At 52.0% G+C, this 14,318-nt stretch overlaps 1 protein-coding gene across 1 annotated transcript in view; it reads right to left on the bottom strand.

Annotated features, from left to right (window-relative positions):
* ACIN1 (apoptotic chromatin condensation inducer 1) overlaps positions 1 to 14,318 on the bottom strand; it is a 41,253-nt gene that overhangs the window by 4,492 nt on the left and 22,443 nt on the right. The window contains exons 8-16 of the mRNA XM_015406256.1: positions 13,767 to 13,905; positions 7,136 to 7,181; positions 5,929 to 6,071; positions 5,678 to 5,833; positions 5,421 to 5,574; positions 4,453 to 4,598; positions 4,249 to 4,356; positions 1,607 to 1,714; positions 246 to 564 (exon numbers count right to left, since the gene is read on the bottom strand). Of these exons, the coding sequence (XP_015261742.1) occupies positions 246 to 564; positions 1,607 to 1,714; positions 4,249 to 4,356; positions 4,453 to 4,598; positions 5,421 to 5,574; positions 5,678 to 5,833; positions 5,929 to 6,071; positions 7,136 to 7,181; positions 13,767 to 13,905 (1,319 nt within the window). The remainder of the gene's footprint in view (positions 1 to 245; positions 565 to 1,606; positions 1,715 to 4,248; positions 4,357 to 4,452; positions 4,599 to 5,420; positions 5,575 to 5,677; positions 5,834 to 5,928; positions 6,072 to 7,135; positions 7,182 to 13,766; positions 13,906 to 14,318) is intronic.

Genomic DNA, 14,318 nt, shown 5'->3' with positions numbered 1-14,318 from the left:
CAGGAAAGGCAGAGGGAAGGAAGGAAGGAAGGAAGGAAGGAAGGAAGGAAGGGCGGCTAATCATTGTTTTATTAAATAGATAAATAAAAATAATACAGGTTTTAAATAAATAAACAAAAAATAATACATGGTTGGAAAGGGGCAACTCACCAGGCCCTTGCATGCACTTTTTCCTGAAATGCCCCCCTGGGATCGACAGTCAAGCCCCCACAAGATGGTACAGGAGGGAGGGTCCCCCAACCTACCCTTCTTCTCGGCTTTCTTCTCCTTGGACTTGGGCCGCTCCTTGCGGCGTCTCTCCCGGGAACGGGAGCGAGAGCGCGGCCCCTCCCGCACCTTGTCGCGGTCCCACTCCCTCTCGGCCCGCGTCCGTTCCCGGCGCTCCATCTCCCGCTCCCGTTCAGCCCACTGCTCCCGCACGGCCGCCTCCCGCTCCCTTGCTTCAGTGCGCCGGGACATCTCCCGCTCCCCTCGGGCTGCCGGGCCGAGTCCTGGGAGCGGTAAGGGTTCGTCCGCCTTGGCTTCTGCGGGGCGCTCGGCCAGCAGACCCCGGTGGAAATCCAGCTGCCGAGGAGAAAGGCAAGTCAAATACACACGGCAGTCTAGCTTCGGGAACTGCCACTGCTCAAAAGGTGGGTTTTTTTAATTGAATTGGTGATTATTTAAGAATAGTTGGCCAGATAACTGCAGAGAGATCGCAGGGAGAGGCCCTTCTGACGGTCCCAACAATCAAAGACGTCTTTCTGGTGGGGACACGAGAGGGCCTTTTCCGTGGCAGCCCCACAACTACGGAACACCCTCCCCACAGAGGTCCATTTGGCCCCCCTTACTTTTGAGGCAGTTGAAGTTGGTTTTATTGAGGACTGCACTTGACTAATTTAGTTTTTATTTATCAACAATTCTAATTGGGATTTTAAAATGGTCTTTTATGTGTTTCATAATCGTCATTTTAGACTCTAAGCTGCCTTGAGTTCTGCGAGGCAGAGAGGTGGCGAATGAGTGTTTTAAAACTAATAAAATAAGTACCCCAAGGAAACTCACAAACAAAGTGATGTCATGTTTCAGTCCCTTGGCGGTACCCAGAACTTGGCAGTTACAACTACCCTAAATACTGCTGTTCCCATTCGTCACCATCCTAGCTCCTGAGATCCAGTGTGGAGTAGTGGTTAAGAGTGGCAGACTCTAATCTGGAGAACCGGGTTCGATTCCCCACTCCTCCACATGGAGTCAGCTGGGTGGCCTTGGGTCAGTCACAGCTCTCTCTCAGAGCTCTCTCAGCCCCCCAAAACAAGTCTAGCTCGCCCCCTGCATAACGCTAAGGGCTAGAACTTCTGGCTGCCAGACAATCTTCGGATCTCCTGGCTATTCTATACACAATCCTGTATGATAATTATTAATTATTATCATCATCCCTCATTTTTTAAAAACCCACTTGGCTTTACAAGCCACCCACACATTCCACGCTGAAGAACTCCACAGAAAAATACGCATTAAAGGAGAAATATTTCTGTTCTCGATCTCCCCAGCTGCACAATTCTCCAGGGCCAGCAGCATTTGCCTCCCACACACACCTTCCCGATGCAGTCAGGAGCACAGATGTCCATACCTCATCTTGTTCAGCGAAGTCAGCCGACAAGAACTTGGGGTTCGACTGTGGCCACTTGACCCCGTGGAGGGCGTTGCGCGTTGTGACGGCTTCCTCCACCGTCGAATACTGAGGCGAGAAGGGGAAGCAAAAAGAGGGACACAGTTGGCACCAAAGTTTTACCTCAGCTTCCCATCATGCTTTGGGGCGCGAGGTTGTCATTCACCGACACAGGAAGGCATAGAAATCTTCTCGCAAGGAGACTCGTGGGGATTTCTGCTTCACGCTTTCATCTTACAGGGAGCTGAGTTCTACGCAAAATTTGACCATTTGGCTTCCTGTTAACTGCAGATTCTGTTCAATTCCCCCCCCTTCATGTCTTATCTGCCTTTCTCATAGAGACTCGAGGCAGATTACAGAGTTAAAAATGCAGGTCCCCAGCACCTAAGACAGAGGTCTCTCCAACAATGCTCCCTCTAAGCTGTGGAGTCTTGTGAGCAAAAATTCTACTTGGTGAGCTACTGGCATTAAAGTTGTGAGCGAGCGATTTGGCTGCTGCATCAATTAGTTTGCTCTGGAGCCATCCTTCCTGAGCTGAGACAAAAATGTGTGAGCCAGAGGCTAAAAAACTGTGAGCTAGCTCACACTAACTCAACTTAGAGGGAACACTGCTCTCCAACCTTTCTGAGCCTGCGGGCCCCTGTGGAATACTGACATAGCTTGGTGGGCCCAGCCACAAAATGGCAACCACGGGAGGCAGAACCAGCCACGCAATGGTGGCTGCAACTGTCCTTCGAAGATGCAGTGCAGAGCTTTGTACTGTGGTGGCTGCGGCCAAAGCGATGTTTTTAAAAAGTCTTCAGAGGCAATCAAATCTCCAATGGCCAATCAGAAGACTTTCTGGACAAAAGCCCCACCCACTCTCAAAAGACATAAGCACCCCACGGCCACCACACGTTGGGGGATCTCTGCCCTAAGACCACTTGCGCCTTTCTGGGAGACTGTCCTTCTGGGTCTCCTTCATAAAGCATATGAGGCAGTTCAGGAGGGACAAACTGTTCACTTCTGTTCATCTGCTTGCAGCCACGAGGAGCACACCGGAAACAAGGTTAGCGCCTTCTGGCATGAGGGGCCAGGATGCAAGACGTGACAAGAGAACGCAACGCCTTAAAGCAGATCACGACATGCACCTCTAATGGGGTGGTTTATGTCATCAGACGCCCATGCGACAAATTATACGAAGGCAAAAAGAAAAGTAAACTGAAGGTGTGCATTGGGGAACGTAAACACAGTATACATTAAAAACAGGGGAACCATTAGGGCAACATTTTCTAGAACATAAACATGGGCCAACAGATTGGTTCTTTTGAGTTATATATAGATCTAATAGATAGAAAGGAAGCAGAGTGGATTCTGAAGCTGACAACCTTGGTAAAATGTAAAGGTAAAGCCCTTGCTTGAAAGCCAGTCGAATCCGACTCTAGGGATGCGGTTCTTATCTCCGTTTCCATGCCGAAGAGCCAGCGCTGTCTGAAGACGTTTCCGTGGTCATGTGGCCGGCATGACTAGACGCCGAGGCACACGGAACGCTGGTACCTTCCCACTGAAGTGGTCCCTATTTATCTACTTGCAATTTCTTGCTTTTGAACTGCTAGGCTGGCAGGAGCTGGGGCCAGAGACGGGAGCTCACTCCGTCACACGGCACTCAGGTCTCGAACTGCTGAGCTACCGACCTTCTGGTCTGCAGCTTCAGCATCGTAACCTTGGCACCACATGGGTTAAATGAAAACATTTCCTGGCTGGCTTTGGACTCAGAAAAATGTGGAATGAAAACTATACATTTTTCTTCAAAGCTGGCTCAGTGGCTGTGTTTGTATTCTTGCAGCTCAGTACAGATTTTTGATTTAAAAGGGTTTTGTTCATTCTATGAAATAATTCTTGGAATTAATAGCTTTGGGAGCTCGCTTGTCCATACATGCCAGTAATAATTCATGTGACATCATTCTTAGCAGTGGCTCATGATAACAGAGTACTCTGTATGTGCTCAGAGGGACTATCATTTCAAACATTTTAAATCATGGTTTAATGTGTTTCTAACAAATAATGAAAAGAAATAGTGATCAACTTTTCCCCCCCTCTTTCATTTTTATATAGCTATAGAACCCTGCTGAAGAAGCTGGTGTGAAATGCACAGGGGTATTACTGATATTGGGGGTCAAGGCTTTCTTCCCACTGAGCCACTGTTTTTTCTTCATCCCTTCCTTCAATTGAGAGAAGAGGAGATTGGGTTTATACCCCGCCCTCCACTCGGAGTCTCAGAGCGGCTTGCAAACTCCTTTCCCTTCTCCTCCCCACAACGGACACCCCGTGAGGTCGGTGGGGCTGAGAGAGCTCTGACAGAAAAGCACTTTATGTACTTTTGATATTTATTCGATTTTATCTTGTTTTACTTGGTTCTATGTATTGGCACGTGGTGCCCTTGCTTGTTAGCCGCCCTGAGCCCATTCGTGGGGAGGGCAGGGTAGAAATGTAAATAAAAAAATAAAAATAAAATCTTTCTCAAGAACAGCTCTGACAGACCGATGGCTTGCCCAAGGTCATCCAGCAGCTGCAAGTGGAGGAGTGGGGGAAATCACACCCGGATGCAGACCCAAGCTACTCACCGTGACATAGCAGTGGGATTTGATCTTGTCGATCCAGAAGGCATCCTCTACCAAGGTGCCCGTCCGGCCCAGCAGTTCCTTCAGCTGCCCCAGAGTGAAGGGTCTCACCTGCGTGCCAGATGTTCAAGGGTTAGGGTGGGAGGGGCCCACGGACCCGCATCCCATTCGTTTCCCGAGCGTCACCTACAGGCCCCGAGTACTCACCAAGTTGCAGATGTGGACGATGCTGCTGACCTTACCGCGTGGGGGAGAGGGGACCTGGGCCGTGCGGACAGGGTCGTCGATGGTGATAGAGACGCCCGAGCGCTGCTGGCTGATCGACCGCCTTGTCAGCGTATCGCTCAGTGTGACTGCGGGGTGGGGGGAAGGGAGATAGCGGCTTAGGAAAAAAGGCGACCAAGGGGAGATGTAACAGAGGTTGTGGCAATCATCCTTAAAGGTCCCCGCCTCTCCTCCAGGGCTCTGAACCAATCGTTGTGATTTAGGCCTCTTGCAAATCCAAGTGACTGTCAGCCAATCAGAGCCCAGGGAACGCCACTGGATGGAGTTAGCCTTAAGAAGGGCGAAGAAAACCCATTTTTCTTTTGGATAAGCATTTCGTAACTCTGGAAAGGAGCGTCCGCTTAGCCAGGCTTCATCTGGCTCTTTAGTTAGGGTCTGAGGGTTGAGCTTAGGGGGGGAAAAGCTTATTTTAGTGGTACAAAGACCTCCCTCATGACACTACGAACCCGGGGTCATCCCCTGAAGCCGACGGGTGGGAGATTCCGGACAGGCGAAAGCAAGTACTCCCTCCCCCGCACAGTTAAATGGTAAAGCTCGCTGCCACGGGGATGTGGTGATGGCAACCAACTTGGAAGGCTTTAAAAGGGGAGTGGACAAACGCATGGAGGACGGGGCTACCAATGGCTACTGGCCACGGTGGATACACCCTCTCTCCAGGACCAGAGGCAGGACGGTAGGGAGCAAGGGCGGGAGCATGCCCCGTTGCAGTCATCCAGCTCGGGGGGCTTTCCAGAGGCAGCCGCCCAGCCGCCGTGTGAACAAAACGCTGGACTGGACGGGCCTTTGGTCTCATCCAGCGCGGCCCTTCTTATGGTCTCAACAAAGGAAGGGGTTCAGAAAGGCAGCCGTCTCTTCTGACCCCTTCCAATGTCCGTGCGCCCCTTCCTCACCTTTTTTGACTTCATGTTCTACAGGTGGTGGCAGCACCACCGTCGCCTCCACGGCAACAACGGGAGGGGCCTCTGGCGGCTCCTCCTCGCGGGCCTTCTCCTCCTCTTCCTCCTCCTCTCCTTGGCCATTCTCTTGGCCCTCCGCCGGCACCACCTGTGGAGAAAACGTGAATGAGACACGAGATCTTGGGAAACGAGAGAACGGCCCACCCCCTTCCCATGACACCGCACCCGGCCCTACAGTCACCCGTGCCAACCTGCGTCACGGTGCGGCAGATCTTGAGGGCTTTCTCGTGGGCCGGCTCCTCTGCGTGCCGCTCGGCCTCGTCTTCCGAGATGTGCGAGTCGTCGGCGTGAAGGTCCACCACCACTTCTTGGCCCCCCGGCGGTGGCTTGATCTCAGGGATCAGGCTCTGGAAAAGAGCGGAGCGGCACGCGCCGGGTTAGGACGACGACCAGGCAGGAACGAACCTAGCTCAGCCCGCACTCCCGGTGGCTGCCCCAGTACCTTGAGGGACTCTGTGGTGATGCTGATGGAAGGTTTCTTCTGCGTGGTGGCTGTGCTGGCCCCCCAGCGCCGTTTCCGGCCTCCTGGCTGGCTTCCTTCCACGTCGCTGTTGGTCGCTGGCGTCCCCTTGGCCACTGCCGACGCTGCATCCGAGACAGATGACCCAAAGCTGAGACTCCTCGTTGGGACCCGGGTTCCCCTAGGTTTCCACCCAAGGACCGAGACGCAAGCCCTAGTTCGGTCTCCAAGCTCGAGGCCGAAAATGGGAAGGCCCAGCATCGGATCCCTGCCTGGCTCCCATCGCTAGCATCAGGCGCTGCGATAACAAGCCGTCTGGAACTCACACGCTCTGACCTGGTACCCCTTTCGCCTAAGTCCAGGTGAATGGGTGCTGACTCTGGGGGAGATGCAAACTGCGCATGCTCAAAGGCAAAGGGTTTTGATAGCCAGTGTGGTATCGTGGCTGGAGAACTGGACGAGGATCGGGTCAAGATGGGTTCAATTCCCCGCTCTGCCGTGGAAACCTGCTGGCTGACCCGGGGCCAGTCACATACTTGCTAGCCTACCTGACAAGCAGTGTTCCCTCTAAGCTGAGTTAGTGTGAGCAAGCTCACAGTTTTTCAGCCTCCGGCTCACACATTTTTGTCTTCGCTCAGGGAGGATGGTTCCAGAGCAAACTGATTTATGCAGCAGCCAAACCGCTCGCTCACAACTTTAATGCCAGGAGCTCACAAAGTAGAATTTTTGATCACAAGACCCCAGTTTAGAGGGAGCATTGCTCACAAGGTCATTGTGAGGGAGGAAAACGGAGAAGAACGATGTAGGCTGCTTAACGTCCCCGCTGGGGAGCAATGCACGGTGGGAACAAGGTAAAATAAATATTTTCACATGACCCAGAGCGTGAGCCCAACAATGGCTGTAAGTTCAAGACTTGCTTCAACACCAAGTCAAGTGGTCGATAGATACCGGATTCCTCACAGAGGTGGGTGAAGATCCAGGCCTTCTTTCTAAAAACGGGCCAAAACCAGACCTCGTAGCCAGACACACATGAAAGCCACTTCAGGGCTTTCGTCACAACTATGCTTCCCCCCCTGGATTCACCAGAAAGCGCACCCCCCCACCCAGGTGAAGCTTCCCCCTCCTCAACATGCTCGGAAGGCAGAGAAAGCCGACCCTGTAGGTCACGGAAGGAGCCCCTGGTACTTACAGACAACAGAGATCTTTCTCTTGAAGGCCTTAGGCTGGGATGAACCCTGCAGGCGAGGAGGGAACAGAAAGAGGAAAAAAGGGAAGGAGGGAGAGGGAGAGAGAGAGAGAGAGAGAGAGAGAGAGAGAGAGAGAGAGAGAGAGAAGCCCCGCACAGAGGGGGTAGTCAGGTCAGCATCTGGGGACTGGAAAGTGGCTGCCATTTGGGGGGGGGGGGAGAAGAGGGCATAAATAATGAAGGAGGGGCCCAGATGGGAATACGGGCAAAGGATCCTCTGCTTATTCAAGAATAAAGTGAACGTTGCAGAATTCCCTGGCTTACCCCCCCACATTCGCTATCTGTGCAGATCGAGCCCCTTTGGGTCTTGCCTTTCTTTCTCCAGCCCAGAAAATGTTCCATCGGGCAGATCAAGGGAATACTGAGGCTTCCTCGGATGACTTCCAAGTAAACGTCGTACAAACTGATTTTGAGTGGCTAGTCCTTGTTGAGTACACTACAAGGCTCTGAAGCCAATTTGGTACTCACTGCAGGCTAGGCCCTGTACAGAGACAACACAGTCCATAATCCATGGGGTAAGGAACAGTGCTCCCTCTAAGCTGAGTTAAGGTGAGCTAGCCCACAGCTTTTTAGCCTCTGGCTCACACATTTTTGTCTTCGCTCAGGAAGGATGGCCCCAGAGCAAACTAATAGTCAAAGCGCTCACTCACACCTTTAAGGCCAGGAGCTCTCGAGGTAGAATTTTTGCTCACAAGACTCCACAGCTCAGAGGGAACACTGAAAAGGAGCATGTCCAATTCAAGGTGTTGGTTTTGTCCTTTAAAGTGCTACATGGCTTGGGACTGGGGCACCTGATGGAGGATCTTCTCCTACATGTTCCTGCCTAGAAACTAAGATCACAGGGAGAAGCCCTCGTGACTGTTCCATCAATCAAAAAATCTCATTTGGTGGGCATACAATAGAGGGCTTTTTTGATGGCAGCCCCCTGATTATGGAACAAGCTTTCCAGAGATGTGCACCTGGCCCCTCCCTTGGGATCTTTCCTTGGCAGTTTAGCACCGTGCTTATATACTGGCAATCCTAAGTGAGGATTTTTATGTGCTTTTTTAAAATCATTTTTATTTTAATTTACATTTCAAGCCACCTTGAGTTCCACAAAGTAGAAAGGCAACTAAAAATGTTTTCAATTAAACACATTAATTACTCCTAAAAATAAACAATACCAGTAGTTGTTATATTTTTGATTCAAATAGGTAGGCTCGCGAAGATTAGAAAAGAGAAACAGTCTTCGCAGGCTGTATATGTTGTGAATGCCACAGCTAGAACTGAGTTAACCCAATTTAAGTGTTATTCATGTGAAATCTTGTTGCTGTACTGTACTGAAACAATAAAAATTTAAATTGAGACTTAATTATAACACATTACTACAGTATGTGTACAAAGAATCCTTACGTATCAATGTAATCTATATATGGGATCATCTTCTAGATTGTGTTGCTTTGTACGGTACAGAAAACTGGATGCTCTTCTGACTTCAGAGGACCAGCACTTGAGGAAGCTCAAAAGACACCTTCTGGAATCACATCCTCACAGCGGAGAGCCACATGCAAGGTGGGTGAGAAAACTCAAGTCCGAGCTTTCCATCTTCTTGCCAAATAAAGGGTTGCGGACAACATGACAGATGGCCGAAAGCCCCCACCGACAGACTGCTACAACGCAAAGCCTGGAACACCTTTCTCCAGGTGACCACAGCAGGGAAGCTTTTGCGAACTGGCGGTGGCACAATGTGCCACTTTTGGGTCGTGTCGGTCAACATGGACGAGCAAGCAACTATTTTTTTAAAGCCCCCGTGGATATATTTCCAATGCTAAACAAGCTAGGCCTTGGCCCAGACGGCCCGATCTTGTCAGATCTTGCAAGCTAAGAGGGGTTTGGCCCCAGTTAGTACTTGGACGGGAGATTACCAAGGAAGTCCAAAGTTGTTACACAGAGGCAGGCCGTGGCAAACCACCTCACTTTGTCTCTTGCCTTGAAGACCCTCTGGGGTCACTGTGAGTCAGCTGCGACTTTATTTTATTTAATTTTATTTATACCCCGGCCCTCCCCGCACGCTAGCCCTGTCCTCCACCCCCACCCAAAAGAGCCAGACGCCAGCAGCCTGGTCCAGGCCAAGGCGGGTGCTGCTTTCAAAAGGAAAGTGGGGAAAACATCAAGGGCTAGCAATGAATTTAAGGGTCTCCTTTTCATTTACATATAACCCGTCGGCCAGAACAGCAGCAATTTTAATTTCCAAAGCCCCTGGAAGGGTTCCAGAGCTCACGGATTCAAAGAGTGCTGACTAATGTTTAGGTATTATTCGAAACACGTGTTGACTAATGTTTAGGTTTTATTCGAAACACGTATTCGGAAGGCCCACACGGCGGTGACCCTGATAACCCGGACAGACCCACAAAATTCTGGGATGCACAGAACCACTGAGGGTGACAACACTCCTCTGCAAATGACCAGAGGGGACAGCAACACTGTGCTGGCAGGACTGGCTAGGTTGGAAAAATGAAGTGAACTTGCCGGACGGCAGGATCCAGTTTGGACAGGTTAAGGACACCCTGTTTTTCTACACTCAAAATGCTGCCCTCAATTTCTGCGGCCTTGACTCACAAAGAAAGAGGGACGCTCGTGAAATATTCAAGCGGCCACCTCCTTTGTTTTGCCGACACGCTCTTTCTCCAAAAGAGGAAATGAGGGACGCCGGAAGTGGCTTTGGGGACACTCTAGCAACCTGCAGAAACTCTACGGATTTACCACAGAGTTTCTGCAAAATGCTAGAGTGTCCCATCGCTTCCAGTTTTAACCGGAAGTTATTTAAGTGCCGTCGTGGGGTAGGCCCTGCCCCCAGTTCCTCCCAGGGTTAGTCGGCTGTGGACAGGCACCCCCTAGTCAAGAGGTTTGTGCTACCAGCACGATGCAGGACCAAGCTACGGGGGTGCGGTTCTGTTGGGCTGCTGCTTCAGCCAAACAGAATCCAGTGCTCTTTAATCACTTGCAAAGGTGAAGAAATGTTTTATAAAACACGGAGTAGGGTGTTGAAGTGAGCCTAACTTCCACTCGGCCTGTTTTCTGCCCGGTTCCCTCCCAGTTCACTGCACGTCCACTTTATTCCTGAACAGCAGGTCCCTTCAGAAATGGATGGAGCGGGTGGTCGGGAGGAGAGTCCCACCCCAATGTCAAGACACCCCTCAGTTCAAGCGGGTGGGGGGGGGAGAGCGTGGCCAAACCGGGTTGACACACAAACTAAGCTTAGGTCCCCACGGATTCCCTGCTCCCCCATCATTAAGACCAGAAAGGGGGGGGGGGAACCCTCCATTTAAACTAAAAACAGGACCCACCCACCCCCAGGAGAAGCAGCAACTGATTCTTTTTTTCTTTATTAAATTAAAAGAAACCCAAAAAAAATAAAAATAGGACAAGCGCTCCAGGTACCCTCTCACACCTGGGGCAGGGTCTTCTGTTCAGCCAATTGCACCTCAGTGTGTGCGCAGTATCTAGGCAACGGCTGGTCCAATCGGAACGAGCCCTCCCTGGCCTGAAAGGTGCGTGCTTGGTTGGGTTGGGTGACAAGAGAGGTGGTGGTTGATTGGTGGTAGGTAGGAACCTAGCGCTTGATTGGATGGTGGTCGGAGTCAAAGTGTCCCGGAGGAGAGAGGGCGAGACAGAAGCACCGCCCCCCTATGAGCAAGGCAGGGGGCGGAGGGAGGATCAAAGCATCAGTTCTTGGTGGGCCAAGCCAGGAAGAGAACTGAACAACACTGCAGGAAGAGTCCCGTAAGCAGTGGGACCTTTGCGGGACTTGGTAGAAAACCCCAACAAGCATGATGGGGAACTGAATTCGCAGCGGGGTTAACTGTCCAAACACCAGGTGAAAACAGGATAACTGGCACCAAAAGTCCTTTTCTGGAAGACATCCCAGAGGTGGCAGAAGGAGACGGACATCACTGGAAGCCCTGGACGGTGAGAACTTCCAGTGCGTGGAGAAGCCAAAGGAAACCAAGTCCTCTTAGGCAACACTCTGCAATTCCAAAGATCTCTGTGGAGGTGGAAGTCCTTGCGGCATGGTGGAGAAAGCCCGGAGCTGAGAAGGAACACGGTATAAGATGTGCAAAAACTGGTTAACTTTACACACCCGAGATACCACTGGAGATGTGGATGGAGGAGACCTCCAAAGCCAGAGAAGCCTCCCCAGGTCAAGTCACAGAAGCAGGAAAACCGCCAGTGGGGCAGCCCAGGTATCCAGGAGGTATTAGAGAGGCGGTCCACTTTTGAGATGCTGCAGTTGGCCAAGTAAAGAACATCGACAGATGTGGGAGTCTCCAGAAGTCAGCTGAAACTCCAAAGTGGTGGACCACGTTCTCTGGGCTGCTTCCACGCAAAGGAAGGAACTGAGCAGCACACGGCGGTGGCAGTCTCGCTGGTGGCAGAGAACTCCAGAAGAGCTTGTGGTTACTTTGCGTGGGAGACAGGTTCTACAGGAGTACTTGAAAAGTCTCTGGAGCTTTAGCTTGCGTGGAAGCCCTGAGTGGTGGCAGAAGGCGCAGAAGAGCACCACACGGACAACAGGAGGTCTCAGGCAGCGGCAAAACCTTGGGACCTTCTCGGAACCAATTTCTTTCCTGCAGCAGACTTTGCACCTGGCAAGAGTTCAAGCGGCAGCGCCCCAGTTTTGGGAGCTCATCTAGAAATCAGCTGAAGGCGGGTGCAGTTACAGGCATGAAGTGTGGCTCTGACTTCACGGAAGAACAGGATGATAAAATCAGAAAGACCGATGGAGCCCACGGGACTCTCAGAGTCACATACTCCTTAGCAGAAAGGTGTGTATGTATTGAACCCAGAGGCTTCCACGGTGCAGGCAGCGGAAACGGTCCCAGGAAAGGCCGGCTTTGGGAGGCCAAAAAAGATGGTATCCAAAATCTCTCATCCACCTCCACAGGTGTCGCCTGCCCGAGTACGCTCGCGCTCTCTCTCTCCGGTCCTCTCTCTCTCTGTCTCTCTCTCTCTTTCGTACTCCCGGTGGATTGGAGCCTCTTTAAAACGGGGATCAGAACAAACGAGTCCAGAGGAGAACGTCAACGGGGTTGGGGAAGCTATCTTTAGGATGGGGGGGGAGAAAGCAAGCTCTGGCCCCACCCCTCCCCTTAGCAGCATGAAAAGAGGAGTCCTCTGTGTGTGCGCGTGTCCTTCTGTGTCCCCAAAAGAAGCTTTGCCCCACCCTAGCCACCGGCCTCCTTTCCACTAAGCAGACGGAAGGGGCCAGGCATAGCGGAGGGGCAAGTCAATTGTTGGAAGAGGGTGGGTAAAACGAGCCTTTCAATAAAAGGACGGTCAGCAAACAAATAATATCCAACCCACTCGAAATCAGGGGTCTGTGCTAGCTAATAACTATTTCTATGAGACGTATGTGTGTGTGTGGGGGGTCCCACCTCCATTTGGCATGCCATTTCAGGCAGCGGTTAAATAGCATTGAAATATGTTTGCTGGGGGTGGGGCCATGGTCATCCGAGGGAAAACTCTATGGTTTTCCCTCGGATGGTCATGGCCCCACCCCCAGCGTGCCCGGGTCACTTCCGGGCGACGTGGATGCGGCGCGCGCTCCAGCCGGGAGTCCCCCGCTGTGGCTGAATTCACACTTGGCAACCCTAGTTTATACACCATTGGCTTAAGGCAGGCAACACACATACAGGGTTGTATCCAACAGTTTTCACAGACAACCATAGAGTGGGACTCCCCTTCCCAATACAGCCCCAAATGCCCCCCCATGTTGTTCCAGGAGTAGAAGGGGGGGCAATTTGGGGCTGCAAAGTGGGGGCGGGGAAGAAAGCCGTGTTCTACAAATGCTCTGTTGGATGCAAGCCACAGCGTTAAAATCACTAAACGCTAGGTAAGCCAAAACCCCACACCTTGCACAAATTATGCAGACCAAGCCGATTTACATAATTTATTCTATTTCCCCCACTAATCTACATAATTTATTCTCGGTTTTGCTAGGCAAGGGAAGGGAGAAAGGCTCCACGGAGCACCAAAAATCTTGCTCCCAGCCCACAGAACTCTTACGTAGCCATTTCACTGGCTTTCGAGATCCCAGAAAAACGACGTCTTGTATAGCTTCAAGTGTTTCCACGAGCTGCAAGGGACTAGAAACTTTCTTGGGGGAAAAAAGCAACAACAAAGGAAGTGGAATTGTTTGCCCAGCACCAGACTTTGGGTTTCCGGTGCTCCTACAGACAGAATCCTGCTGCGACTGAAGCCCGGGGTCAAGGTTCCCGTGTGCAAAAGGTGACAAAGGAGAAGAGAGGGGTTTGGTGGGATGCCAAAGAAGAGGACAACCCCGCCCTACAGTTCCAGGGTTCCGCGAAGGAGCAATGGCCAAACCAAGCACCCAGCCCTCACTGCAAAGATTCCTCAGAGAGCCCGCTCCCTCCAAACCAGGCCCTAAATTGCAGGAGCTAACAGAGAGATAGAAAACAGCTCCACCTTTCTACACTGCGGGGGGCGCCCCCCCACCTGCCCTCTATCCCACGCCCCTCTGCACGCTGGGGTCCCCCCTCCGACCCAGACTGCGAGGGGAGCCCTGACACGCTACCTCTTTCTTCTCCTCATCTTCAGGGACCACGTCGGGGCCGCTGGGCTCGGCAGAAGGGTGGTCGTCGGAGCCGGGCTCGGGGGCCTCGCTCTCGGGACGGGGCTCAGACTGCTCCATGGGCACCTCTTGCTTCTCCTCGCTGTGCAGAGAGAGGGAGAGGCGGTCACTTGCGGGCAGGGCTGTCCAAGAGGTGGCCCGGGGCTGTTCCCTGGAGGCGAGGAAGCTGCCAAGTGCTACAGCCCCGGGGGTTCTCAGAAGCCCACCCCCCACCTAGTAACCCCTCCCTGCCCCTTCCTAGGTATCCCACCACCACCCAACCCTCCTGTATGAATGAACACCACCGATGGCCCAAAGCAAAAGTTCTGCGGTACCCTGTTATTAGAAGCCACCCAACCACCACAAGCTTTTGACTTTCCAGAGCCCTCCCAACGTATTTCCCATTTTTGAAACTGATCTGGAATGAATGCACCCCTTCTCCTCTTCCCAAACTAGAGCTCCCCCCCCCCCAAAAAAATTTTCCCAGAAAAAGGGATTTGGCCCACCGGGGGGTGA

Source organism: Gekko japonicus, unplaced genomic scaffold, assembly GCF_001447785.1.
Source record: "Gekko japonicus isolate JY-2015 unplaced genomic scaffold, Gekko_japonicus_V1.1 scaffold1746, whole genome shotgun sequence".
NCBI classification, from domain to species: Eukaryota; Metazoa; Chordata; class Lepidosauria; order Squamata; family Gekkonidae; genus Gekko; species Gekko japonicus.
This window is presented reverse-complemented; position numbering and strand designations above follow the sequence as displayed.